General features: G+C 41.0%; 1 protein-coding gene across 2 annotated transcripts in view; it reads right to left on the bottom strand.

The window, feature by feature from the left end:
- Positions 1-27,585, bottom strand: part of RFC4 (replication factor C subunit 4) — a 271,306-nt gene that overhangs the window by 153,943 nt on the left and 89,778 nt on the right. For both annotated transcript variants that reach the window (XM_053710182.1, XM_053710183.1), the window contains one exon: positions 27,320-27,439. In XM_053710182.1, coding sequence (XP_053566157.1) covers positions 27,320-27,439 — 120 coding nt within the window. The remainder of the gene's footprint in view (positions 1-27,319; positions 27,440-27,585) is intronic.

The raw sequence follows: 27,585 nt of genomic DNA, 5'->3' as shown, positions 1-27,585 counted from the left end.
GCAGTGAAGACCAAGTCGCTGCCTTACATATCTGGTCAACAGGAGCCTCGTTCTTGAAGGCCCATGTGGAAGCCACAGCCCTAGTGGAGTGAGCTGTGATACTTTCAGGAGGCTGCCGTCCGGCAGTCTCAAAAGCCAATCTGATAATGCTTTTAAGCCAAAAGGAAAGAGAGGTAGAAGTTGCTTTTTTACCTCTCCATTTACCAGAATAAACAACAAACGAAGAAGATGTTTGTCTGAAATCTTCAGTAGCCTCTAAATAGAATTTTAGAGCACGGACTATGTCCAAATTGTGTAACAAACGTTCCTTCTCTGAAACTGGATTCGGACACAAAGAAGGTACAACTATCTCCTGGTTAATATTTTTGTTGGAAACAACCTTCGGAAGAAAACCAGGCTCAGTACGCAAAACCACCTTATCTGCATGGACCAGATAGGGCGGAGAACACTGCAGAGCAGATAACTCAGAAACTCTTCTAGCGGAAGAAATTGCAACCAAAAACAAAACTTTCCACGATAATAACTTAATATCTACGGAATGTAAGGGTTCAAACGGAACCCCTTGAAGAACTGAAAGAACTAGATTAAGACTCCAGGGAGGAGTCAAAGGTCTGTAAACAGGCTTGATTCTAACCAGAGCCTGAACAAACGCTTAAACGTCTGGCACAGCTGCCAGCCTTTTGTGAAGTAAAACAGATAAAGCAGAGATCTGTCCCTTCAGAGAACTTGCAGATAATCCTTTCTCCAAACCTTCTTGTAGAAAGGAAAGAATCTTAGGAATTTTTATCTTGTTCCATGGGAATCCTTTAGATTCACACCAACAGATATATTTTTTCCATATTTTATGGTAAATTTTTCTAGTTACAGGCTTTCTAGCCTGAATAAGAGTATCTATTACAGAATCTGAAAACCCACGCTTTGATAGAATCAAGCGTTCAATCTCCAAGCAGTCAGTTGGAGGGAAACCAGATTCGGATGTGCGAATGGACCCTGAACAAGAAGGTCCTGTCTCAAAGGTAGCTTCCATGGTGGAGCCGATGACATATTCACCAGGTCTGCATACCAAGTCCTGCGTGGCCACGCAGGAACTATCAAGATCACCGAAGCCCTCTCCTGATTGATCCTGGCTACCAGCCTGGGAATGAGAGGAAACGGTGGGAATACATAAGCTAGGTTGAAGATCCAAGGTGCTACTATTGTATCCACTAGAGTCGCCTTGGGATCCCTGGATTTGGACCCGTAACAAGGGACCTTGAAGTTCTGACGAGAGGCCATCAGATCCATGTCTGGAATGCCCCATAATTGAGTTATTTGGGCAAAGATTTCCGGATGGAGTTCCCACTCCCCCGGATGCTCCTCCATCACCAGGGAACTCCTTGTTCCCCCCTGATGGTTGATATATGCAACAGTCGTCATGTTGCCTGATTGACACCTTATGAATTTGGCCTTTGCTAGTCGAGGCCAAGCCTTGAGAGCATTGAATAACGCTCTCAGTTCCAGAATGTTTATCGGGAGAAGAGAGTCTTCCCGAGACCATAGACCCTGAGCTTTCAGGGGTTCCCAGACCGCGCCCCAGCCCACCAGACTGGCGTCGGTCGTGACAATGACCCACTCTGGTCTGCGGAAGCTCATTCCCTGTTGTCCAGGGTCAGCCACCAACGGAGTGAATCTCTGGTCCTTTGATCTACTTGGATCGTCGGAGACAAGTCTGTATAATCCCCATTCCACTGTCTGAGCATGCACAGTTGTAATGGTCTTAGATGAATTCGTGCAAAAGGAACTATGTCCATTGCCGCAACCATCAAACCTATTACTTCCATGCACTGCGCTATGGAAGGAAGAAGAACAGAATGAAGTACCTGACAAGAGCTTAGAAGTTTGATTTTCTGGCCTCTGTCAGAAAAATCTTCATTTCTAAGGAAACTATTATTGTTCCCAAGAAGGGAACTCTTGTTGACGGGGACAGAGAACTTTTTTCTATGTTCACTTTCCACCTGTGAGATCTGAGAAAGGCTAGGACAATGTCCGTATGAGCCCTTGCTTTTGGCAGAGACGACACTTGAATCAGGATGCCGTCCAAGTAAGGTACTACTGCAATGCCCCTTGGTCTTAGCACCGCTAGAAGGGACCCTAGTACCTTTGTGAAAATCCTTGGAGCAGTGGCTAATCCGAATGGAAGTGCCACAAACTGGTAATGCTTGTCCAGAAAGGCGAACCTTAGGAACCGAAGATGTTCCTTGTGGATAGGAATATGTAGGTACGCATCCTTTAAATCCACCGTGGTCATGAATTGACCTTCCTGGATGGTAGGAAGGATCGGTCGAATGGTTTCCATTTTGAACGATGAAACCCTTAGAAACTTGTTTAGAATCCTGAGATCTAAAATTGGTCTGAATGTTCCCTCTTTTTTGGGAACTATGAACAGGTTGGAGTAAAACCCCATCCCTTGTTCTCCTAATGGAACAGGATGAATCACTCCCATTCTTAACAGGTCTTCTACACAATGAAAGAATGCCTGTCTTTTTATTTGGTTCGAAGATAATTGAGACCTGTGGAACCTTCCCCTTGGGGGTAGTTCCCTGAATTCCAGGAGATAACCTTGAGAAACTATTTCTAGCGCCCAAGGATCCTGAATATCTCTTGCCCAAGCCTGAGCAAAGAGAGAAAGTCTGCCCCCCACCAGATCCGGTCCCGGATCGGGGGCCAACACTTCATGCTGTTTTGGTAGCAGTGGCAGGTTTCTTGGCCTGCTTACCCTTGTTCCAGCCTTGCATCGGTCTCCAGGCTGGCTTGGTTTGAGAAGTATTACCCTCTTACTTAGAGGGTGTAGAATTTGAGGCTGGTCCGTTTCTGCGAAAGGGACGAAAATTTGGCTTATTTTTAGCCTTAAAAGACCTATCCTGAGGAAGGGCGTGGCCCTTTCCCCCAGTGATGTCTGAAATAATCTCTTTCAAGTCAGGGCCAAACAGTGTTTTACCCTTGAAAGGGATGTTAAGCAATTTGGTCTTGGAGGACACATCCGCTGACCAAGACTTTAGCCAAAGCGCTCTGCGCGCCACGATAGCAAACCCTGAATTATTCGCCGCTAATCTAGCTAATTGCAAAGCGGCATCTAAAATAAAAGAGTTAGCCAATTTAAGTGCTTGAACTCTGTCCATAACCTCCTCATACGAAGATTCTTTATTGAGCGACTTTTCTAGTTCTTTGAACCAGAAACACGCAGCTGTAGTGACAGGAACAATGCATGAAATTGGTTGTAGAAGGCAACCTTGCTGAACAAACATCTTTTTAAGCAAACCCTCTAACTTTTTATCCATAGGATCTTGAAAGCACAACTATCTTCTATAGGAATAGTAGTGCGTTTGTTTAGAGTAGAAACCGCCCCCTCGACCTTGGGGACTGTCTGCCATAAGTCCTTTCTGGGGTCGACTATAGGAAATAATTTCTTAAATATAGGGGGAGGAACAAAAGGTATGCCGGGCCTTTCCCACTCCTTATTTACTATGTCCGCCACCCGCTTGGGTATAGGAAAAGCATCAGGGGACACCGGAACCTCTAGGAACTTGTCCATCTTACATAATTTCTTTGGAATGACCAAATTGTCACAATCATCCAGAGTAGATAATACCTCCTTAAGTAGTGCGTGGAGATGTTCTAATTTAAATTTAAATGTTACAACATCAGGTTCAGCTTGTTGAGAAATTTTCCCTGAATCTGAAATTTCTCCCTCAGACAAAACCTCCCTCCTGGCCCCTTCAGATTGGTGTGAGGGCATGTCAGAACAGTTATCATCAGCGTCCTCTTGCTCTTCAGTGTTTAAAACAGAGCAATCGCGCTTTCTCTGATAAGTAGGCATTTTGGATAAAATGTTTGCAATAGAATTATCCATTACAGCCGTTAATTGTTGCATGGTAATAAGTATTGGCGCACTAGATGTACTAGGGGCCTCTTGTGTGGGCAAAACTGGTGTAGACACAGAAAGGGATGATGCAGTACCATGCTTACTCCCCTCATTTGAGGAATCATCTTGGGCAATATCATTATCTATGGCATTATTGTCCCTACTTTGTTTGGACACTATGACACAATTATCACATATATTTAAATGGGGAGAAACCTTGGCTTTCATACATATAGAACATCGTTATCTGATGGTTCAGACATGTTAAACAGGCTTAAACTTGTCAACAAAGCACAAAAAACGTTTTACAATAAAACCGTTGCTGTCACTTTAAATTTTAAACTGAACACACTTTATTACTGAATATGTGAAAAAGTATGAAGGAATTGTTCAAAATTCACCAAAATTTCACCACAGTATCTTAAAAGTCTTAAAAGTATTGCACACCAAATTTGAAAGCTTTAACCCTTAAAATAACGGAACCGGAGCCGTTTTTACATTTAACCCCTATACAGTCCCAGGTATCTGCTTTGCTGAGACCCAACCAAGCCCAGAGGGGAATACGATACCAAATGATGCCTTCTATAAGCTTCTTCAGTGGTTCTTAGCTCCTCACACATGCATCTGCATGCCTTGCTTTCCAAAAACAACTGCGCATTAGTGGCGCGAAAATGAGGCTCTGCCTATGACTAGAAAAGGCCCCCAGTGAAAAAGGTGTCCAATACAGTGCCTGCCGTTTTTTTAAAACAATCCCCAAGATTATAATAACTATTAATAGTTATAATCTGCCAAATATGCTTAGTAAAGTAATCGTTTTAGCCCAGAAAAATGTCTACCAGTTTTTTAAGCCCTAATGAAGCCCTTTATTCTTATACTAAACTAAGAAAATGGCTTACCGGTTCCCATAGGGAAAATGACAGCTTCCAGCATTACCAAGTCTTGTTAGAAATGTGTCATACCTCAAGCAGCAAAAGTCTGCTCACTGTTTCCCCCAACTGAAGTTAATTCATCTCAACAGTCCTGTGTGGAAACAGCCATCGATTTTAGTAACGGTTGCTAAAATCATTTTCCTCTTACAAACAGAAATCTTCATCTCTTTTCTGTTTCAGAGTAAATAGTACATACCAGCACTATTTTAAAATAACAAACTCTTGATTGAAGAATAAAACTACATTTAAACACCAAAAAAACTCTTAGCCATCTCCGTGGAGATGTTGCCTGTGCAACGGCAAAGAGAATGACTGGGGTAGGCGGAGCCTAGGAGGGACTATATGGCCAGCTTTGCTGGGCTCTTTGCCATTTCCTGTTGGGGAGGAGAATATCCCACAAGTAAGGATGACGCCGTGGACCGGACACACCTATGTTGGAGAAACTAAGTTTAACAACCAGTCCTCTCACACGTCCTATCTATTAGTTAGGTGCAAGAGAATGACTGGGTATGACGTAGAGGGGAGGAGCTATATAGCAGCTCTGCTTGGGTGATCCTCTTGCACTTCCTGTTAGGGAGGAGATATAATCCCATAAGTAATGGATGACCCGTGGACTGACTACACTTAACAGGAGAAATGTATAGCTACATGTTACAGTTAAAATGATTGAGAATGGTAATCATCCCTTCCGCATCAGTTAATATAATAACTACATCACATCTAGAGGATAGCAGTTTGAGTCTGATATCCCCCTACTGAGTGTACCACAAAATTTGAATTTGATTTCTCATGTATTTTACAGAATATATTACCTTGATAGTTTTGTGTCATACATTGTATACAATTGCTTGTATATATTCCATATTAATACTTTCATCCTCAAATATTTAATGTATAAAATTATTGCTGTGTTACAGGCATTAAAACATCAGAGTGTCACAAAAACCTCCAAATTATGTCAATATTTTCTAAGAAACCAGCAGCACAGCGCTACCCAGATGCTGAACCAAAAATGGGCCGCCTCCTAAGCGTACGTTCCTGCTTCTCAAATAAAGATACCAATAGAACGAACAAAAAATAATAATAGGAGTAAATTAGAAAGTTGCTTAAAATTGCGTGCTCTGAATCATGAAAGACAAAATGTGGGTTTCATATTCCTTTAAAAAGGAACATTAAAGGAATGTTCCTTTCATTCGCACACATTCTCAGTTATATATGCTTATAAAACCACTGTGCACAAATTGATAATAGAAGTAGATTGTATCTGAATCATGAAAGTTTAATTTTGACTTTAGTGTAACTTTAAGGTAAGATAAATGTCAAGTTTAATATGAAAAATATATTAACACAGAACAAATAAAGTTTGAAACTCAAACTACTTTTCTAGCAGGTGATACAGGGAACAAAACCAATACCCAGAAGAAACATCCTTAAACTGCGTGTCTACTAGGAGACTACTAGGGCGTCCAAGATTTTAAAGGGAACCCTAGCAAACTATAAAAAAAAAAAACTACATGGCTGCTATCATGTAATCACTTGCAAGAACAAACATTAAACATAATCAATCATGGGATGTAGTAGCCCTTATGTGAGAACCAAACTTAGAGGGAAGGGGCACTTCTAGCTGCCAAGCGACTATAACAATGGCAATACGTAAAAGCACTGATTCTATTTCTGGGGTCTGATGGCCCTAAAAAAAGCCCTCGTCTTCTCCTAATGTAGAGATATCAGAACACCCCTTCTTTGAAAGATGGGTGGCCCACAATTCTACTAAGAAATTTCATGGACTAAAAGCAGTCAAATGACCACCAACAGCAACTACTATCACCATGTTGTTCATGTCAGGGGTCATAGATACCAACTTAATAGGAAACCAGATGAATGCAAAAAAGGTGACATGTATGATAACCTACATCTACTTGTTAACCCCTTAATGAAAGCCGCCAGCAGCAAGACTGCTCTATATTTCGATTCGTCCAGGAGTGAGACATGTTGTAATAGCACTTCTCGTGACTTTTGTCTCATTAATGGGTTAAGATTGCATTCAAATTGATGCGTTTCCCAACAAATATTCTATGAAGAACATTGCTGAAATACTGCACACATTCTGTCACTAGTAGTAGTGCAAAAAGAAAACTGGAAAATATAATACACTATGACCTAAATTACAAAAGGAGCACTATGAATATCTCACAATTTGGTATTACAAGTAAATGGTTAAATAGTTTTACTAGAAAACGTTAGCGTGGCAGACTTTTTTTTGTTTATCACGCTGGAGTGCAACAAATAATAGCATTGTAATTGTTAGCAACTTGAGGCCTGAAGTAAAGTATTAGGGCTAAAATAAAGGTATATCAAAAACACACGTAAAACATTAAAGGGATAGTAAACCCAACAAATATTTAACGCATTCAAACTTCTTAATTTAATAAAGTAAATTGCAATTTTCTTTCCATTTCTTGTCATTTCAATTGTAAAAACAGAATTTATGCTTACCTGATAAATTACTTTCTCCAACGGTGTGTCCGGTCCACGGCGTCATCCTTACTTGTGGGAATATCTCTTCCCCAACAGGAAATGGCAAAGAGTCCCAGCAAAGCTGGCCATATAGTCCCTCCTAGGCTCCGCCCACCCCAGTCATTCGACCAACGGACAGGAGGAAAAATATAGGAGAAACCATATGGTACCGTGGTGACTGTAGTTAGAGAAAATAATTCATCAGACCTGATTAAAAAACCAGGGCGGGCCGTGGACCGGACACACCGTTGGAGAAAGTAATTTATCAGGTAAGCATAAATTCTGTTTTCTCCAACATTGGTGTGTCCGGTCCACGGCGTCATCCTTACTTGTGGGAACCAATACCAAAGCTTTAGGACACGGATGAAGGGAGGGAGCAAATCAGGTTACCTAAACAGAAGTCACCACGGCTTGCAAAACCTTTCTCCCAAAAATAGCCTCCGAAGAAGCAAAAGTATCAAATTTGTAAAATTTGGCAAAAGTGTGCAGTGAAGACCAAGTCGCTGCCTTACATATCTGATCAACAGAAGCCTCGTTCTTGAAGGCCCATGTGGAAGCCACAGCCCTAGTGGAGTGAGCTGTGATTCTTTCAGGAGGCTGCCGTCCGGCAGTCTCATAAGCCAATCGGATGATGCTTTTAAGCCAAAAGGAAAGAGAGGTAGAAGTTGCTTTTTGACCTCTCCTTTTACCAGAATAAACGACAAACAAAGAAGATGTTTGTCTGAATTCTTTTGTAGCTTCTAAGTAGAATTTTAGAGCACGGACTACATCTAAATTGTGTAGCAAACGTTCCTTCTTTGAAACTGGTTTCGGACACAAAGAAGATACAACTATCTTCTGGTTAATATTCTTGTTGGAAACAACCTTTGGAAGAAAACCAGGCTTAGTACGCAAAACAACCTTATCTGAATGGAACACCAGATAGGGCGGAGTACACTGCAGAGCAGCTAACTCTGAAACTCTTCTAGCAGAAGAAATAGCAACCAAAAACAAAACTTTCCAAGATAATAACTTAATATCTATGGAATGTAGAGGTTCAAACGGAACCCCTTGAAGAACTGAAAGAACTAGATTTAGACTCCAGGGAGGAGTCAAAGGTCTGTAAACAGGCTTGATCCTAACCAGAGCCTGAACAAATGCTTGAACATCTGGCACAGCTGCCAGACGTTTGTGTAGTAAGAAAGATAAAGCAGAAATCTGTCCCTTTAGAGAACTCGCAGATAATCCTTTATCCAAACCTTCTTGCAGAAAGGAAAGAATCTTAGGAATTTTTATCTTATTCCAAGGGAATCCCTTGGATTCACACCAACAGATATATCTTTTCCATATTTTATGGTAAATCTTTCTAGTTACTGGTTTTCTGGCCTGAACCAGAGTATCTATCACAGAATCTGAAAACCCACGCTTTGATAGAATCAAGCGTTCAATCTCCAAGCCGTCAGCTGGAGGGAGACCAGATTTGGATGTTCGAATGGACCCTGAACAAGAAGGTCCTGTCTCAAAGGTAGCTTCCATGGTGGAACCGATGACATATTCACCAGGTCTGCATACCAAGTCCTGCGTGGCCACGCAGGAGCTATCAAGATCACCGAGGCCCTCTCCTGTTTGATCCTGGCTACCAGCCTGGGAATGAGAGGAAACGGTGGAAACACATAAGCTAGGTTGAAGGTCCAAGGTGCTACTAGTGCATCCACTAGAGTGGCCTTGGGATCCCTGGATCTGGACCCGTAGCAAGGAACCTTGAAGTTCTGACGAGACGCCATCAGATCCATGTCTGGAATGCCCCATAATTGAGTCAACTGGGCAAAGATCTCCGGGTGGAGTTCCCACTCCCCCGGATGGAAAGTCTGACGACTCAGATAATCCGCTTCCCAGTTTTCCACACCTGGGATGTGGATCGTAGATAGATGGCAGGAGTGATCCTCCGCCCATTGTATTATTTTGGTCACTTCTTTCATCGCTAGGGAACTCCTTGTTCCCCCCTGATGATTGATATACGCAACAGTCGTCATGTTGTCTGATTGGAATCTTATGAATCTGGCCTTTGCAAGCTGAGGCCAAGCCCTGAGAGCATTGAATATCGCTCTTAGTTCCAGAATGTTTATCGGGAGAAGAGACTCTTCCCGAGACCATAGTCCCTGAGCTTTCAGGGATTCCCAGACCGCGCCCCAGCCCACTAGACTGGCGTCGGTCGTGACAATGACCCACTCTGGTCTGTGGAAGCTCATTCCCTGGGATAGATGGTCCAGGGTCAGCCACCAACGGAGTGACTCTCTGGTCTTCTGATCTACTTGAATCACTGGAGACAAGTCTGTATAGTCCCCATTCCACTGTTTGAGCATGCACAGTTGTAATGGTCTTAGATGAATTCGTGCAAAAGGAACTATGTCCATTGCTGCAACCATCAACCCTACTACTTCCATGCACTGAGCTATGGAAGGACGTGGAACAGAGTGAAGAACTTGACAAGTGCTTAGAAGTTTTGACTTTCTGACATCTGTCAGAAAAATCCTCATTTCTAAGGAATCTATTATTGTTCCCAAGAAGGGAACTCTTGTTGACGGAGACAGAGAACTCTTTTCTATGTTCACCTTCCATCCGTGAGATCTGAGAAAGGCCAGAACGATGTCTGTATGAGCCTTTGCTTTTGAAAGGGACGACGCTTGTATTAGAATGTCGTCCAAGTACGGTACTACTGCAATGCCCCTCGGTCTTAGAACCGCTAGAAGGGACCCGAGTACCTTTGTGAAAATCCTTGGAGCAGTGGCTAACCCGAATGGGAGGGCCACAAACTGGTAATGTTTGTCCAGAAAGGCGAACCTTAGGAACTGATGATGTTCTATGTGGATAGGAATATGTAGGTACGCATCCTTTAGATCCACGGTAGTCATAAATTGACCTTCCTGGATAGTGGGCAGAATCGTTCGAATGGTTTCCATTTTGAACGATGGTACCCTGAGAAATTTGTTTAGGATCTTTAAATCCAGAATTGGTCTGAAGGTTCCCTCTTTTTTGGGAACTACGAACAGATTTGAGTAAAATCCCATTCCTTGTTCCGTCATTGGAACAGGGTGTATCACTCCCATCTTTAACAGGTCTTCTACACAATGTAAGAACGCCTGTCTCTTTATTTGGTTTAAGGATAAGTGAGACATGTGGAACCTTCCCCTTGGGGGTAGTTCCTTGAATTCCAGAAGATAACCCTGAGAAACTATTTCTAGTGCCCAGGGATCCTGAACATCTCTTGCCCAAGCCTGAGCAAAGAGAGAGAGTCTGCCCCCTACTAGATCCGGTCCCGGATCGGGGGCTACTCCTTCATGCTGTTTTGTTAGCAGCAGCAGGCTTCTTGGCCTGTTTACCCTTGTTCCAGCCTTGCATAGGTTTCCAGGCTGGTTTGGGCTGTGAGGCATTACCCTCTTGTTTATAGGATGCAGAATTAGAGGCCGGTCCGTTCCTGAAATTGCGAAAGGAACGAAAATTAGACTTATTCTTGGCCTTGAAAGGCCTATCTTGTGGAAGGGCGTGGCCCTTTCCCCCAGTGATGTCTGAGATAATCTATTTCAATTCTGGCCCAAAGAGAGTTTTACCTTTGAAAGGGATGTTAAGCAATTTTGTCTTGGATGATACATCCGCTGACCAAGACTTTAGCCAAAGCGCTCTGCGCGCCACAATTGCAAACCCTGAATTTTTCGCCGCTAATCTAGTTAATTGCAAAGCGGCATCTAAAATAAAAGAGTTAGCCAACTTAAGTGCGTGAACTCTGTCCATAACCTCCTCATACAGAGTCTCTCTACTGAGCGACTTTTCTAGTTCCTCGAACCAGAACCACGCTGCTGTAGTGACAGGAACAATGCACGAAATGGGTTGTAGAAGGTAACCCTGCTGTACAAAAATCTTTTTAAGCAAACCTTCCAATTTTTTATCCATAGGATCTTTGAAAGCACAACTATCCTCGATAGGGATAGTAGTTCGCTTGTTTAGAGTAGAAACTGCCCCCTCGACCTTAGGGACTGTCTGCCATAAGTCCTTTCTGGGGTCGACCATAGGAAATAATTTCTTAAATATAGGTGGGGGAACAAAAGGTATGCCGGGCTTCTCCCACTCCTTATTCACTATGTCCGCCACCCGCTTGGGTATAGGAAAAGCGTTGGGGTGCACCGGAACCTCTAGAAACTTGTCCATCTTGCATAATTTCTCTGGAATGACCAAGTTGTCGCAATCATCCAGAGTAGATAACACCTCCTTAAGCAGTGCGCGGAGATGTTCAAATTTAAATGTCACAACATCAGGTTCAGCTTGTTGAGAAATTTTTCCTGAATCTGAAATTTCCCCATCTGACAAAACCTCCCTCATGGCCACTTCAGATTGGTGTGAGGGTATGACAGAACAATTATCATCAGCGCCCTCCTGCTCTTCAGTGTTTAAAACAGAGCAATCGCGCTTTCTCTGATATGCAGGCATTTTGGATAAAATATTTGCTATGGAGTTATCCATTACAGCCGTCAATTGTTGCATGGTAATAAGCATTGGCGCACTAGATGTACTAGGGGCCTCCTGCGTGGGCAAAACTGGTGTAGACACAGTAGGAGATGATGTAGTATCAAGTCTGCTAACTGTTTCCCCCAACTGAAGTTACTTCATCTCAACAGTCCTATGTGGAAACAGCAAACGATTTTAGTTACTGTCTGCTAAAATCATCTTCCTCTCACAAACAGAAATCTTCATCCTTTTCTGTTTCAGAGTAAATAGTACATACCAGCACTATTTTAAAATAACAAACTCTTGATAGTAAAATAAAAAAACTACAACTAAACACCACATACTCTTAACCATCTCCGTGGAGATGTTGCCTGTGCAACGGCAAAGAGAATGACTGGGGTGGGCGGAGCCTAGGAGGGACTATATGGCCAGCTTTGCTGGGACTCTTTGCCATTTCCTGTTGGGGAAGAGATATTCCCACAAGTAAGGATGACGCCGTGGACCGGACACACCAATGTTGGAGAAATTAAAACTGCGCCAAACCTATTTTCAACTCATTATGGGGCCTATTATGATGTTCTACCTAGGTAGAAACACCATGGGGGCCCGCATGCGCATTAAAAGTATTTTATTGCAAACACATGTGCAGACTTGGTCCCCCTCCTACTGACAGGAGGCACAGAGCACACGTTCTCGCAAGCAGGCACCGGCATCAAGAGACTCACAACTAATGAATAATCACTTGGAGGGGCAGCTTCACAGAAACAATTGAGAGGAGACATTTAGGATAGGAACGTGTATGTTACAGTTCTTCCCTGCCTGTAATTTAGTGCAATTTGTGCTTCAGACGTTGAATACAGCGGTGAGTATGAATGCTCTGTTTATCTAAGCTGTCCGGCTCATCTCCCCCACCCTCTTGCTTTGTTTGCTTTCATGTGGATTCGGAGCCCTCACTAATAAATCAAACACACAAAAGAAAAAAAGGAGTTGGCGCCAACGGCAGTCTGATTGGTACTAAACAATTTTATATTTAAAGTCTATTAGATGTGGGCTTACAATAAAAATGAGTAGAACGGACTACTAACAAAATTCAATAAAAATGTATTATTACTTACAGTTCTAAAATATCTATTCAAATCAATAATTATTACAAGTGTGTTCCTTTTAAAACATTGTCTAAAATAGCTTTCTAATGAGCAAAGTTTATGAGACACCGGTGTCTATCTTAATGCTCTATTACTAAAATTAAACTGAAAATAAATCTCTGTATATGGAGCAATTTCTCATAACGCCATAAATAACAAACATCAAATACATCCAATACCAAATGGTTAAACACAGTTATCACAAAAAACAAGTAGTCCCCAATAATTCATATTATTAAAAACAAATCTTGTGAGCACTCACCTATGTTTATCCAAGGAATATCAACTGTTCTGTGTATGTGTATCCGTAAGGTACCTGGCTGTTTAATTTTCAGCTGAAATGAAATCGTCAAGATGGTAATGATTCCACATTCGTATGTCCAAACTCTGATTGGTATCTCCAATTATCACCTTGGTCTGGATGTATCTTTTGTTTCAGTGAATGTTCTATAGTGTTTTAAGTGTGAATTTTCACTCACCCTGTGCTTCTGGTTACAGCGGCTGTTTTTATCCGCACACCTGCTCCAAGTCTTTCTGTACTCACTGGGACTTTGCTGTGTGTAATCTCAGAGGGATTAAGTTTGTGCTCGTTAGCCAATCGTCTCCTAGTGCGCGCACGGTTTTGAAAATAATTATCCAATGACAATTATCTCCTACCGCCTTCTCTCTCAGAGAATCAGATTTGATGATACGGTGATAATGCGGTCCTGGGAGTTCTTATTGCAGTCGATCTCAGACTGATTCCGTTATGCTGGATAGGTTTCTACGCGTTTCAGCTCTCAGAAAGGAGCCTTTATCAAGAATACCTCATCCAGCTCAGTCTTCCTATTCAAAGGGTTTCCTGCTAACCCTTTGACGATTCTCCTCATTAGCAGTCAATTATTCACAGATGATTTTTCAATGGGTAGCTATTCCGAGACCCAATACTCTTTTCTATACATTGTTGTTAAGATAGTAGAAACAATAGCTATTAAGACACCCTTGGTTCTATTTTAAAGGTAACAATCATGAACTTATTGTAACAACTTTTTCCATATTTATATCAACATTATTCAATATTTGGAACACTATTAATAAATGGATAAAAACAGATTGAATAAATTAAATAAATGCAATGTTTCATACAGTTTGTCTTCTTTATTCTAATTTCGTGCATAAATTGTTATTTAAATTGTTACTGTTTCAGTGATTTAATATTAATGCTCTGATCTGTTTATTAGAAGGATGGTACCAAATATCAGACGTTTCACTGACCTCCCAAAGATGGCTATGACGGGAAAACTCATGGCCACAAAGTGTAATATGTACTCTTAAGGCATACATATTACTTATAGCAATAAAGGTTATTAGCATCTACAATAGTGGATAGATGACAAATTTTATGTAACAAAGTATTAGATCCTCTAAACCATCAGCCACACCTATATATGAAAGAATCTATAACTGGATATTTACTATAATATATAAACAATCTTTTATAAAAAGTACATTAGTCCTGAGTGACATTTATTAATGTGTGTATTATATTAGCTTATCTAAATCAGATTGTGCTATTCTTTATTCTATAAGAAAGTTAAGATCTAACTCACTATTCAGACATTTGGGAAATAGTGTTCCGAAATTGTAGACGAATTCCGCCTCTTGTTTTAAAAGCTTCTTTTCAATGCTCCCTCTTCTTCCATCTTTCAGTATTTTTTTAATACGCAGAATTTCATTGTATCTACTCTCCCTTGATGTACTTCTTTAAAATGCTTGTACAACACAGTGTCATCCCTTTGATGCTCAATCGCTAATATGTGTTCTCTTATACAATCTTTTAGTTTTCTCCCTGTTTGTCCAAAATATTTTAAATTACAAATCACATTGTATAAGGTATACAACATTGGTGTCTGTGCACCTAATAATCTCAGTAATCTTACTTTCTTTCCCATTTTTCTCCGATTTAATTTGTTTGACGTTGCTACTATATTTACATGACAAAGTAGTGGCATGGATAAAAACTTTCTATTTTTTTCTCCTTTCAGATCTCTAAATCCCTTATTGAGCATCTTATTTCCACCTTTATATTTACTAGGGGCCAGCAGAGATCAAATTTCAAGCCTTCTTGTAAATGAATCATGGATTTTTTCCCAAAGAGTGGCCTATTAGGGGATCTTTTAATAAAAGGTGCCAGTGTTTATTGACTATCCTTTTAAACAGTTTATGTTGAGCCGAATAGGTTGTAATTATTGGTACATCCAATCCTAAATTTCCCTTCTTTTTGTCCATTGGTCTAATTTTTTTCTCTAATAGACTTTCTCTATCTATGTATTTAATTTCCTCAACAGTTTTCTCAATTTTCTCTGTTATCTTTGTATCAGAACTTTTGACTGCTATTCATATTCAGATAGGTCTGTACAATTCCTCCGTATCCGCAATAACTGGCCCTTTGGAATATTATTTTTCCATTTGTCATGGTGGCAACTTCTTGAATCTATATAGTTGTTAGAATTTACATTTTTGAAAAAGTTTCGAGTTTTAATTTCATTATTTATAATCTCTAATTCTATATTAAGGAAATTTATTTTTTGACTACTGCATTCGTGTGTGAAGTGCAGTCCAAATTTATTAATATTTAAGTCCTCTATAAACATGTTCAGAAGCTCCATGTCACCCTTCTAAATGAAGAACAGATCGTCAATGTAACGCTTATAGAGCACAAGGTTCGCACTCCAGGGTGAATGAACTAAAACTTTACCCTCAAACACCCCCATAAACAAATTAGCATAACTGGGAGTGAACTTTGTGCCCATAGCCGTCCCCTTAATTTGTAAGAAATAATTGTTCTCAAATTTAAAATATTTTTTCTCCAAAATAAACTTTATGCAGTTTATTAAAAAATTACTCTGTATTGTCGTCATTTTGTCATCTCGTTTAAAGTATGATTTAATTGCTTCAGTATCTAAATTATGGTCTATGTTAGTGTACAAAGAGCTTACGTCACAAGTGACTAAAATAAAATTTCTTCCCCATTTTATATTTTTCATGATCTTAAGGAAATGTGCGGAATCAGAGAGATAAGATGGTAATTCTTTTACATAATTCTGTAGAAAAATCGATATATTGAGATAGATTTGATGTGATGGGAGTCTATACCGGATATTGGACGTCCTGGGGATTCTTCTAGATTTTTATCTATTTTTGGAAGAAAATAGAATATTGGAGTTCTGAAATATTTGATCATTAAAAATTTGTATTCTGATTCGGTTATTAAATTTATTGTTTTTGCCCCATCTAACAGTTCTTTAAATTTAGCCTGATAGTCGTCACCTGGGTCATTTAGAAGTTTCTTATAAGTTGTAGTGTCACCTAACAGTCTATATGCTTCATTTATGTAGTATGTGTTGTTCATAATTACTACACCGCCCCCTTTGTCCGCTTGTTTAATTACTATAACTGTCCGTGACTGTAGTTCTTTAAGTATTTTTTTCTCTTTCAGACAATTTCCAATTTATGTGTTTTGAATGATCTATATCAATTTTTTCGAGATACTGTTTCACTAATTTCTCAAATGATTCTATGAAAATTACCCTTCTCTTGAGTGGGAAAGAATTTAGACTTAGACTTAAATTCTGTATGTATATATTCTCTATTTATTACAGGTAATGTCTCCGTTTGACTCTTAAAGGAGACAGGATTTTTAATAAAGTATTTTTTCAGGGTTAACTTTCTCACAAATTGATTAATGTTAATTAGATGTTCAAATTTATTTAATTTAGATGTTGGAGCAAATGACAATCCCTTATTTAATATCCCTTCTTGCTCTTTCGCCAGCGGTATATTACTGATATTAAAGATTCCTTTATTAGGGGCCTCGTTATCTAGTTTATTTTTGGTCAGTCTTCTAATTCTTCTTCCTCTATTCCCTCTCTTCTCCTTTTGGGGGGTTGTGGGTTCTTTCTCGACTCACTCCTAAAAAACTCACAGATGTACCTAGTTTGGGAGGGGAATGCTCAATATGCTCATTTAATGTATCAAATCTATTCTGAACTGGGATGCGCCAGTTTTGTTGTACTGATTCCGTTTTTTTTTTATTAAAAGCTCTTTTTTGGGGTTCATTAGTCTCTCTGCCCCTATTGTACCACCCGCGATTGTTGTTTCTATTATCCTCATACCATCCATACTGTCGTCTATTATCCTCTCTGTGATATTCTCTGTACCCATATTTATGATATTGTGGGTTGTACTCCCTAGAGTCAGAATAGTGTGGTTCTCTATTATAAGATGGAAAATCATCCCTATGTTGGAGGTGGGGGTGCTCCCTATAGTTGTAGTGTCTATGACTGTTTTCATCCCAAATCTGATTTCCTATGGGATTCTCCCGTTCCCTATATTGTTGCCACTTCTGGTTCTTTAATCTCCCTGTGGAAGTGTTTCGTTCTCCATATTATCAAGATCTCCATCTAGTGTGAGATCTATTCTCCCTATTATCTCTTTTTGTAAAGTTTTCGGTTTTATAATGATCTGGTTTTTCTGATCTAATTCTTGTGATTCTATTGTCGAAGACTCATCCTGTCTATTCTGTGGTCTATTTTCTTTCTTTTTACTGAATATGTTATTCTTTTTAGAAATATTATCCTGATCTTGTTTCATATTTTCTGCTATTTTGTAGTCATTCTGATCGATCTCTATTGAACTGAAAACACTTGTAATAATTATTGATTTGAATAGATATTTTAGACCTATAATAATACATTTTTATTGAATTTTGATAGTAGGCCGTTCTACTCATTTTTATTGTAAGCCCACATCTAATAAACTTTTAATATTAAATTGTTTAGTACCAATCAGACACATCAGACTGTCATAGGCGCCACCTCCTTTCTTTCTTTTGTCTGTTTGTTGAAATATTGCTGCACTTTTTGTGAGAGGTGTGGCCAGTGAGGTTGGCTGTTCTGTTGTTTAGTAGTATCAGTCATACACAATCAATCAAACACAGCAAGAGGGAGGGGGGAGATGAGCCCGACAGCTTAGATAAACAGAGCATTCATAATCACCACTGTATTCAATGTCTGAAGCACAAATGCACTAAATTACAGACAGGGAAGAACTGTAACATACATGCTGCTTGTTGTTCTTGTTAGTGCAGGACTGAACTGAGAAACACCAGCTGTAAGTCTTGCACAGCTCCCAGTCAGTCCAGAGCACTTTTTGTTTGTTAAACTTGCAATCTGAAGCACTTGTTTATATTCCCTGTCTCCTCTCATTTGCCAGTGAGAAGCTGCCCCTCCAAGCGATCCTTATAACTCTGCTAGTGATGAATAAGGTGTGAACACGAACAGCTGTTTATGAACATCAGTACGGCGTATGCAATGTTCACTGAACTTAATATTACAATTAAGAGACCCTGCCGCTTCGCCATTGGATGGGGCGGATGCTGGATTAACATGAGCCATGCTTCATTTTATGGGCAGTCATCGCTCATATCATGATAATCTTATCTTTAAAAGTAAGGTATGTAAAATCTTCAGTTAAAAAAACAACTGTTTTATTTGACTGTATTTACAATAGTCATAATAATATATTTTAATTAGGTGGAAATGGGAATCAATTTCTAACCCTTTAAAATGAAGTATTTCACTCATATTTGTACACACAGCTAAGGTTGCCACCTCAGCCATGTTTTCCTGGACACTTTTGAGTTACACATGCTGCAGTGTGTGCAGGGAGAAACATGAATAGTGCTGTCCAGGGGTGCAATTCATGTTCTCCTCTGCACACCCTGCAGCATGTGTAACTCATAAGTGTCCAGGAAAACATGGCCAAGGTAGCAACCCTACACACAGCAGCAGGGTGATTACTTTTATCATTTAAACTGGCTGAATGAGTGATTATTAGATTGAAGACACATGTGATACTAATTAGGAGAGTATAGTCTGCTTGAAGTATCACTATCAAGACGATAATAATAAAGTGAGTCTTAACAATAAACTGTCTGTACCAATATCTTCAATAATGTATGATCACGGCTATAAAGAATAGGGATATGTCTCTCCCTGTACGATCTTATTATATATCCAATAGATTGGAAACACTGCACTATCACTAAGTGTGATCCCTCAAGCTTATACAAGCAGATATAGTGTTGAATATCCCGGATATGATCTTTTATTGTAGTAAGTCTGCATTCTCTATCTTTTTGCAATCATATGAGATGAATGTCCACATTCATTTGTAAGATAAATGTTCACCTAATAATGAGTTTATGAGTTAGACTTGTAATACAAGGCAAGGTAAACAATACGCCCTCTCCGACGTATGAGGGGAGCGGTCATTGCGTGCTTAGAGCGGCGGCGGCTAACTATTGGTACTCGTTTAGAGCCAACAAGAATCAGCGCTGTGGGGGTGTGGAGACAGATTTGAATTATGATTGGTCAAACAACGTTTAAATAGAGGATGATGATGATGGGGCCGCCCTTGCCTTTGATAAAGCTCAGGCGAAAAACGCGAGTCAGGCGTTCGCCTGTCTGAGCATTTGATTAGGGACTTAATTGTGGCTACTTACGATAAATAAACTGGGAGGCATTGCTCCCAGACTTTGGTTATTAAGGATGATGCCCTCAACTTTTTACAATAATTGTGTGAATACACCAAGCAATCAGTATAGTGCTAAGCCCCTTGATAGCACACTAATAGTGGGATCCACGAAAACATTTTTGAGTCGCTTGTTGCTACTTAATGGGCGCCTCTGTCCTTTGACGTCTGAACTTCAGCCTCCTTAATTTGCACTGGAACTACCGTTTTTTTCTCCCTATCACTCAGACAGTGCTACTTTATGTTTTTCTTTTAATTGATTTTATTCTGTATAATGTTAACACTTTTGAACCTATGTTTATTATATAGTCCCCCTTCTCATCTCTATCTGAACCTTGAAAGCAAAATTTGGGGTTTATGTCCCATTAAGGGAGCTGCTTGACTGTTTGTTTGTTTTATAAAACATTGCAGCCTCATGCGATTTAGATATTGCATAGCCTCATATCACGATTAATTGCACAGCATACAAATATAATCAAATTAAAAACAGAATTTATGTTTACCTGATAAATTACTTTCTCCAACGGTGTGTCCGGTCCACGGCGTCATCCTTACTTGTGGGATATTCTCTTCCCCAACAGGAAATGGCAAAGAGCCCAGCAAAGCTGGTCACATGATCCCTCCTAGGCTCCGCCTACCCCAGTCATTCGACCGACGTTAAGGAGGAATATTTGCATAGGAGAAACCATGTGGTACCGTGGTGACTGTAGTTAAAGAAAAGAAAATATCAGACCTGATTAAAAAAACCAGGGCGGGCCGTGGACCGGACACACCGTTGGAGAAAGTAATTTATCAGGTAAACATAAATTCTGTTTTCTCCAACATTGGTGTGTCCGGTCCACGGCGTCATCCTTACTTGTGGGAACCAATACCAAAGCTTTAGGACACGGATGAAGGGAGGGAGCAAATCAGGTCACCTAAATGGAAGGCACCACGGCTTGCAAAACCTTTCTCCCAAAAATAGCCTCAGAAGAAGCAAAAGTATCAAACTTGTAAAATTTGGTAAAAGTGTGCAGTGAAGACCAAGTCGCTGCCCTACATATCTGATCAACAGAAGCCTCGTTCTTGAAGGCCCATGTGGAAGCCACAGCCCTAGTGGAATGAGCTGTGATTCTTTCGTGAGGCTGCCGTCCGGCAGTCTCGTAAGCCAATCTGATGATGCTTTTAATCCAAAAAGAGAGAGAGGTAGAAGTTGCTTTTTGACCTCTCCTTTTACCGGAATAAACAACAAACAAGGAAGATGTTTGTCTAAAATCCTTTGTAGCATCTAAATAGAATTTTAGAGCGCGAACAACATCCAAATTGTGCAACAAACGTTCCTTCTTTGAAACTGGTTTCGGACACAGAGAAGGTACGATAATCTCCTGGTTAATGTTTTTGTTAGAAACAACTTTCGGAAGAAAACCAGGTTTAGTACGCAAAACCACCTTATCTGCATGGAACACCAGATAAGGAGGAGAACACTGCAGAGCAGATAATTCTGAAACTCTTCTAGCAGAAGAAATTGCAACCAAAAACAAAACTTTCCAAGATAATAATTTAATATCAACGGAATGCAAGGGTTCAAACGGAACCCCCTGAAGAACTGAAAGAACTAAATTGAGACTCCAAGGAGGAGTCAAAGGTTTGTAAACAGGCTTGATTCTAACCAGAGCCTGAACAAAGGCTTGAACATCTGGCACAGCTGCCAGCTTTTTGTGAAGTAACACCGACAAGGCGGAAATCTGTCCCTTCAGGGAACTTGCAGATAATCCTTTTTCCAATCCTTCTTGAAGGAAGGATAGAATCCTAGGAATCTTAACCTTGTCCCAAGGGAATCCTTTAGATTCACACCAACAGATATATTTTTTCCAAATCTTGTGGTAAATCTTTCGAGTTACAGGCTTTCTGGCCTGAACAAGAGTATCGATAACGGAATCTGAGAATCCTCGCTTCGATAAAATCAAGCGTTCAATCTCCAAGCAGTCAGCTGGAGTGAAACCAGATTCGGATGTTCGAACGGACCCTGAACAAGAAGGTCTCGTCTCAAAGGTAGCTTCCAAGGTGGAGCCGATGACATATTCACCAGATCTGCATACCAAGTCCTGCGTGGCCAAGCAGGAGCTATCAAGATCACCGACGCCCTCTCCTGATTGATCCTGGCTACCAGCCTGGGGATGAGAGGAAACGGCGGGAACACATAAGCTAGTTTGAAGGTCCAAGGTGCTACTAGTGCATCCACTAGAGCCGCCTTGGGATCCCTGGATCTGGACCCGTAGCAGGGAACTTTGAAGTTCTGACGAGAGGCCATTAGATCCATGTCTGGAATGCCCCACAGCTGAGTGACTTGGGCAAAGATTTCCGGATGGAGTTCCCACTCCCCCGGATGCAATGTCTGACGACTCAGAAAATCCGCTTCCCAATTTTCCACTCCTGGGATGTGGATAGCAGACAGGTGGCAGGAGTGAGACTCCGCCCATAGAATGATTTTGGTCACTTCTTCCATCGCTAGGGAACTCCTTGTTCCCCCCTGATGGTTGATGTACGCAACAGTCGTCATGTTGTCTGATTGAAACCGTATGAACTTGGTCCTCACTAGCTGAGGCCAAGCCTTGAGAGCATTGAATATCGCTCTCAGTTCCAGAATATTTATCGGTAGAAGAGATTCTTCCAGAGACCAAAGACCCTGAGCTTTCAGGGATCCCCAGACCGCGCCCCAGCCCATCAGACTGGCGTCGGTCGTGACAATGACCCACTCTGGTCTGCGGAATGTCATCCCTTGTGACAGGTTGTCCAGGGACAGCCACCAACGGAGTGAGTCTCTGGTCCTCTGATTTACTTGTATCTTTGGAGACAAGTCTGTATAGTCCCCATTCCACTGACTGAGCATGCACAGTTGTAATGGTCTTAGATGAATGCGCGCAAAAGGAACTATGTCCATTGCCGCTACCATCAACCCGATCACTTCCATGCACTGAGCTATGGAAGGAAGAGGAACGGAATGAAGTATCCGACAAGAGTCCAGAAGTTTTGTTTTTCTGGCCTCTGTTAGAAAAACCCTCATTTCTAAGGAGTCTATAATTGTTCCCAAGAAGGGAACCCTTGTTGACGGGGATAGAGAACTCTTTTCCACGTTCACTTTCCAGCCGTGAGATCTGAGAAAGGCCAGGACGATGTCCGTGTGAGCCTTTGCTTGAGGAAGGGACGACGCTTGAATCAGAATGTCGTCCAGGTAAGGTACTACTGCAATGCCCCTTGGTCTTAGCACCGCTAGAAGGGACCCTAGTACCTTTGTGAAAATCCTTGGAGCAGTGGCTAATCCGAAAGGAAGCGCCACGAACTGGTAATGTTTGTCCAGGAATACAAACCTTAGGAACCGATGATGTTCCTTGTGGATAGGAATATGTAGATACGCATCCTTTAAATCCACCGTGGTCATGAATTGACCTTCCTGGATGGAAGGAAGAATAGTTCGAATGGTTTCCATCTTGAACGATGGAACCTTGAGAAACTTGTTTAAGATCTTGAGATCTAAGATTGGTCTGAACGTTCCCTCTTTTTTGGGAACTATGAACAGATTGGAGTAGAACCCCATCCCTTGTTCTCTTAATGGAACAGGATGAATCACTCCCATTTTTAACAGGTCTTCTACACAATGTAAGAACGCCTGTCTTTTTATGTGGTCTGAAGACAACTGAGACCTGTGGAACCTCCCCCTTGGGGGAAGTCCCTTGAATTCCAGAAGATAACCCTGGGAGACTATTTCTAGCGCCCAAGGATCCAGAACATCTCTTGCCCAAGCCTGAGCGAAGAGAGAGAGTCTGCCCCCCACCAGATCCGGTCCCGGATCGGGGGCCAATATTTCATGCTGTCTTGGTAGCAGTGGCAGGTTTCTTGGCCTGCTTTCCCTTGTTCCAGCCTTGCATTGGTCTCCAAGCTGGCTTGGCTTGAGAAGTATTACCCTCTTGCTTAGAGGACGTAGCACTTTGGGCTGGTCCGTTTTTACGAAAGGGACGAAAATTAGGTCTATTTTTTGCCTTGAAAGGCCGATCCTGAGGAAGGGCGTGGCCCTTACCCCCAGTGATATCAGAGATAATCTCTTTCAAGTCAGGGCCAAACAGCGTTTTCCCCTTGAAAGGAATGTTTAGTAGCTTGTTCTTGGAAGACGCATCAGCCGACCAAGATTTCAACCAAAGCGCTCTGCGCGCCACAATAGCAAACCCAGAATTCTTAGCCGCTAACCTAGCCAATTGCAAAGTGGCGTCTAGGGTGAAAGAATTAGCCAATTTGAGAGCATTGATTCTGTCCATAATCTCCTCATAAGGAGGAGAATCACTATCGAGCGCCTTTATCAGTTCATCAAACCAGAAACATGCGGCTGTAGTGACAGGGACAATGCATGAAATTGGTTGTAGAAGGTAACCCTGCTGAACAAACATCTTTTTAAGCAAACCTTCTAATTTTTTATCCATAGGATCTTTGAAAGCACAACTATCCTCTATGGGTATAGTGGTGCGTTTGTTTAAAGTAGAAACCGCTCCCTCGACCTTGGGGACTGTCTGCCATAAGTCCTTTCTGGGGTCGACCATAGGAAACAATTTTTTAAATATGGGGGGAGGGACGAAAGGAATACCGGGCCTTTCCCATTCTTTATTAACAATGTCCGCCACCCGCTTGGGTATAGGAAAAGCTTCTGGGAGCCCCGGCACCTCTAGGAACTTGTCCATTTTACATAGTTTCTCTGGGATGACCAACTTTTCACAATCATCCAGAGTGGATAATACCTCCTTAAGCAAAATGCGGAGATGTTCCAACTTAAATTTAAATGCAATCACATCAGGTTCAGCCTGTTGAGAAATGTTCCCTGAATCAGTAATTTCTCCCTCAGACAAAACCTCCCTGGCCCCCTCAGATTGGGTTAGGGGCCCTTCAGAGATATTAATATCAGCGTCGTCATGCTCTTCAGTAACTAAAACAGAGCAGCCACGCTTACGCTGACAAGGGTTCATTTTGGCTAAAATGTTTTTGACAGAATTATCCATTACAGCCGTTAATTGTTGCATAGTAAGGAGTATTGGCGCGCTAGATGTACTAGGGGCCTCCTGAGTGGGCAAGACTCGTGTAGACGAAGGAGGGAATGATGCAGTACCATGCTTACTCCCCTCACTTGAGGAATCATCTTGGGCATCATTGTCATTATCACATAAATCACATTTATTTAAATGAATAGGAATTCTGGCTTCCCCACATTCAGAACACAGTCTATCTGGTAGTTCAGACATGTTAAACAGGCATAAACTTGATAAGAAAGTACAAAAAACGTTTTAAAATAAAACCGTTACTGTCACTTTAAATTTTAAACTGAACACACTTTATTACTGCAATTGCGAAAAAACATGAAGGAATTGTTCAAAATTCACCAAATTTTCACCACAGTGTCATAAAGCCTTAAAAGTATTGCACACCAAATTTGGAAGCTTTAACCCTTAAAATAACGGAACCGGAGCCGTTTTAAAACTTTAACCCCTTTACAGTCCCTGGTATCTGCTTTGCTGAGACCCAACCAAACCCAAAGGGGAATACGATACCAAATGACGCCTTCAGAAAGTCTTTTCTAAGTATCAGAGCTTCTCTCACATGCGACTGCATGCCATGCCTCTCAAAAACAAGTGCGCCACACCGGCGCGAAAATGAGGCTCTGCCTATGCTTTGGGAAAGCCCCTAAAGAATAAGGTGTCTAATACAGTGCCTGCCGATATTATTATATCAAAATACCCAGATAAAATGATTCCTCAAGGCTAAATATGTGTTAATAATGAATCGATTTAGCCCAGAAAAGTCTACAGTCCTAATAAGCCCTTGTGAAGCCCTTATTTACGATCGTAATAAACATGGCTTACCGGATCCCATAGGGAAAATGACAGCTTCCAGCATTACATCGTCTTGTTAGAATGTGTCATACCTCAAGCAGCAAGAGACTGCACACTGTTCCCCCAACTGAAGTTAATTGCTCTCAACAGTCCTGTGTGGAACAGCCATGGATTTTAGTTACGGTTGCTAAAATCATTTTCCTCATACAAACAGAAATCTTCATCTCTTTTCTGTTTCTGAGTAAATAGTACATACCAGCACTATTTCAAAATAACAAACTCTTGATTGAATAATAAAAAACTACAGTTAAACACTAAAAAACTCTAAGCCATCTCCGTGGAGATGTTGCCTGTACAACGGCAAAGAGAATGACTGGGGTAGGCGGAGCCTAGGAGGGATCATGTGACCAGCTTTGCTGGGCTCTTTGCCATTTCCTGTTGGGGAAGAGAATATCCCACAAGTAAGGATGACGCCGTGGACCGGACACACCTATGTTGGAGAAATATACATTTTATACCGTGTGAAGAACTCCATTATTCTTTTTTTATAGGGCACCTTCGGCATAGTACTGGAGTGAAAGACAGACCTGAATTTTGTAGTGCGTCCCAAAGAAGTCTAGCAAAATATTTAGCGGAGTGGAGCTACCTGACCTCCAGATATTAGAGCGCCCAAGGCTAATAAGAATAAGGAAGTAAAAATAAGAGCACTATGGATTACACTCTAGCAATGTTAGCGTACCATAGCACTGCCATTTTTTATACTCCACTCGTTATTTAGGCCTATATATATATATATATATATATATATATATATATATATATATATATATATATATATATATAAAAAACACTGTATCCCAAGGAGAGGAGTCGGAGGCCAGAGCTTGAAGGTTTGGTAACAATTTATTTCAGCAAAGTTGCCAGGTACAAGGTGAGTAACCCAAAGATCACCTGACGCATTTCGCGCATGGGCACATGCGCTTCATCAGAGGCGTCAGGTGATCTTTGGGTTACTCACCTTGTACCTGGCAACTTTGCTGAAATAAATTGTTACCAAGCCTTCAAGCTCTGGTCTACGACTCCTCTCCTTGGGATACAGTGTTTTTCATACAGTGGATGGGATACTGCTTCAGGCTGACTGGAGACTTTTGCCCTTTGTTCGCTTCCCACTGGTGTTTACTGGCTTCCTCAGTGACCTCATCATCGAGCGCTTACGATTAGCGCCGTCGCTCTGACGTCAGAGCGTTCCTGTTACCACGAGTTGACGGCTGAACCAGCGTGCTGTGGCCATTTCCTACCGACGGGACCGGGGAGGTATCTGCCTATCGGAACACGCCGGTTAATGTTGACTACAACAGCCGCTTACACAGACTGCCCGGTATTGAGGTACAAGATTGGACTTTTATGTCTATGAGGATCCAACATCACTTTGTTCAAGCGGAGCTAAGCTAAGTATTACTTTAATGGTTATATCACACATTGGTTTACTTCCAGTACTGAGTCCATTACCAGGACAGATAAGGCGACTAGAACTGTCTGTCTTCGGATATCTTCCGGTTTTAGTAGTTTCTTTGTAAAGTGACTCTATTTTGGACACTAACACACTACACTAAGTGTTTTGACTTTGTACGTTTGGAAGACTCCATTACTTTGGATACATTGGTACCTCTGGAACTTTATCCTGTATTTATCTAGCTGCAGCTAAAATTTGACATCTTATCCAACAGTTTCATATTTTTTGTGCTCTGTTATATATATATATATATATATATATATATATATATAATGTATTATTAAATATACATTTGTGTTTGTATTTAAATGTATAAATTAGATAATTTGAAAGGATTTGGAATTTAGTCTCATGGTTGCTTTTTCCATAAACATAATTTTAGAGAAAACTAAAGTATTTACAGTTGTACTTACTCAGTACGGGTTCCTCCAACTGTCAGTTGAGCAAAGTTTTTTACTTTCTCTCGTACGACTTGTATACCTCTTTCATCAGAAGCATTTAATTCCAAAACCCGCTGACGAAACAGCTCAGGCCTGCGTAGAAAAGAATCACCATTACATTTCTATCCGGCAGATATATCTGGAGGGAAGGGTCGGGGGGAATTTAGTAAACAGCTGGGTAACACAAAAGAAAAATAAAGCAAACAAAATAATATCTTTATCTTGGGATTACGCCTCCT

The sequence above is a fragment of the Bombina bombina genome, chromosome 4, assembly GCF_027579735.1.
Source record: "Bombina bombina isolate aBomBom1 chromosome 4, aBomBom1.pri, whole genome shotgun sequence".
Taxonomy (NCBI): domain Eukaryota; kingdom Metazoa; phylum Chordata; class Amphibia; order Anura; family Bombinatoridae; genus Bombina; species Bombina bombina.
The sequence above is the reverse complement of the archived record's forward strand: the minus strand, read 5'-3'. Positions and strand labels throughout refer to the sequence as shown.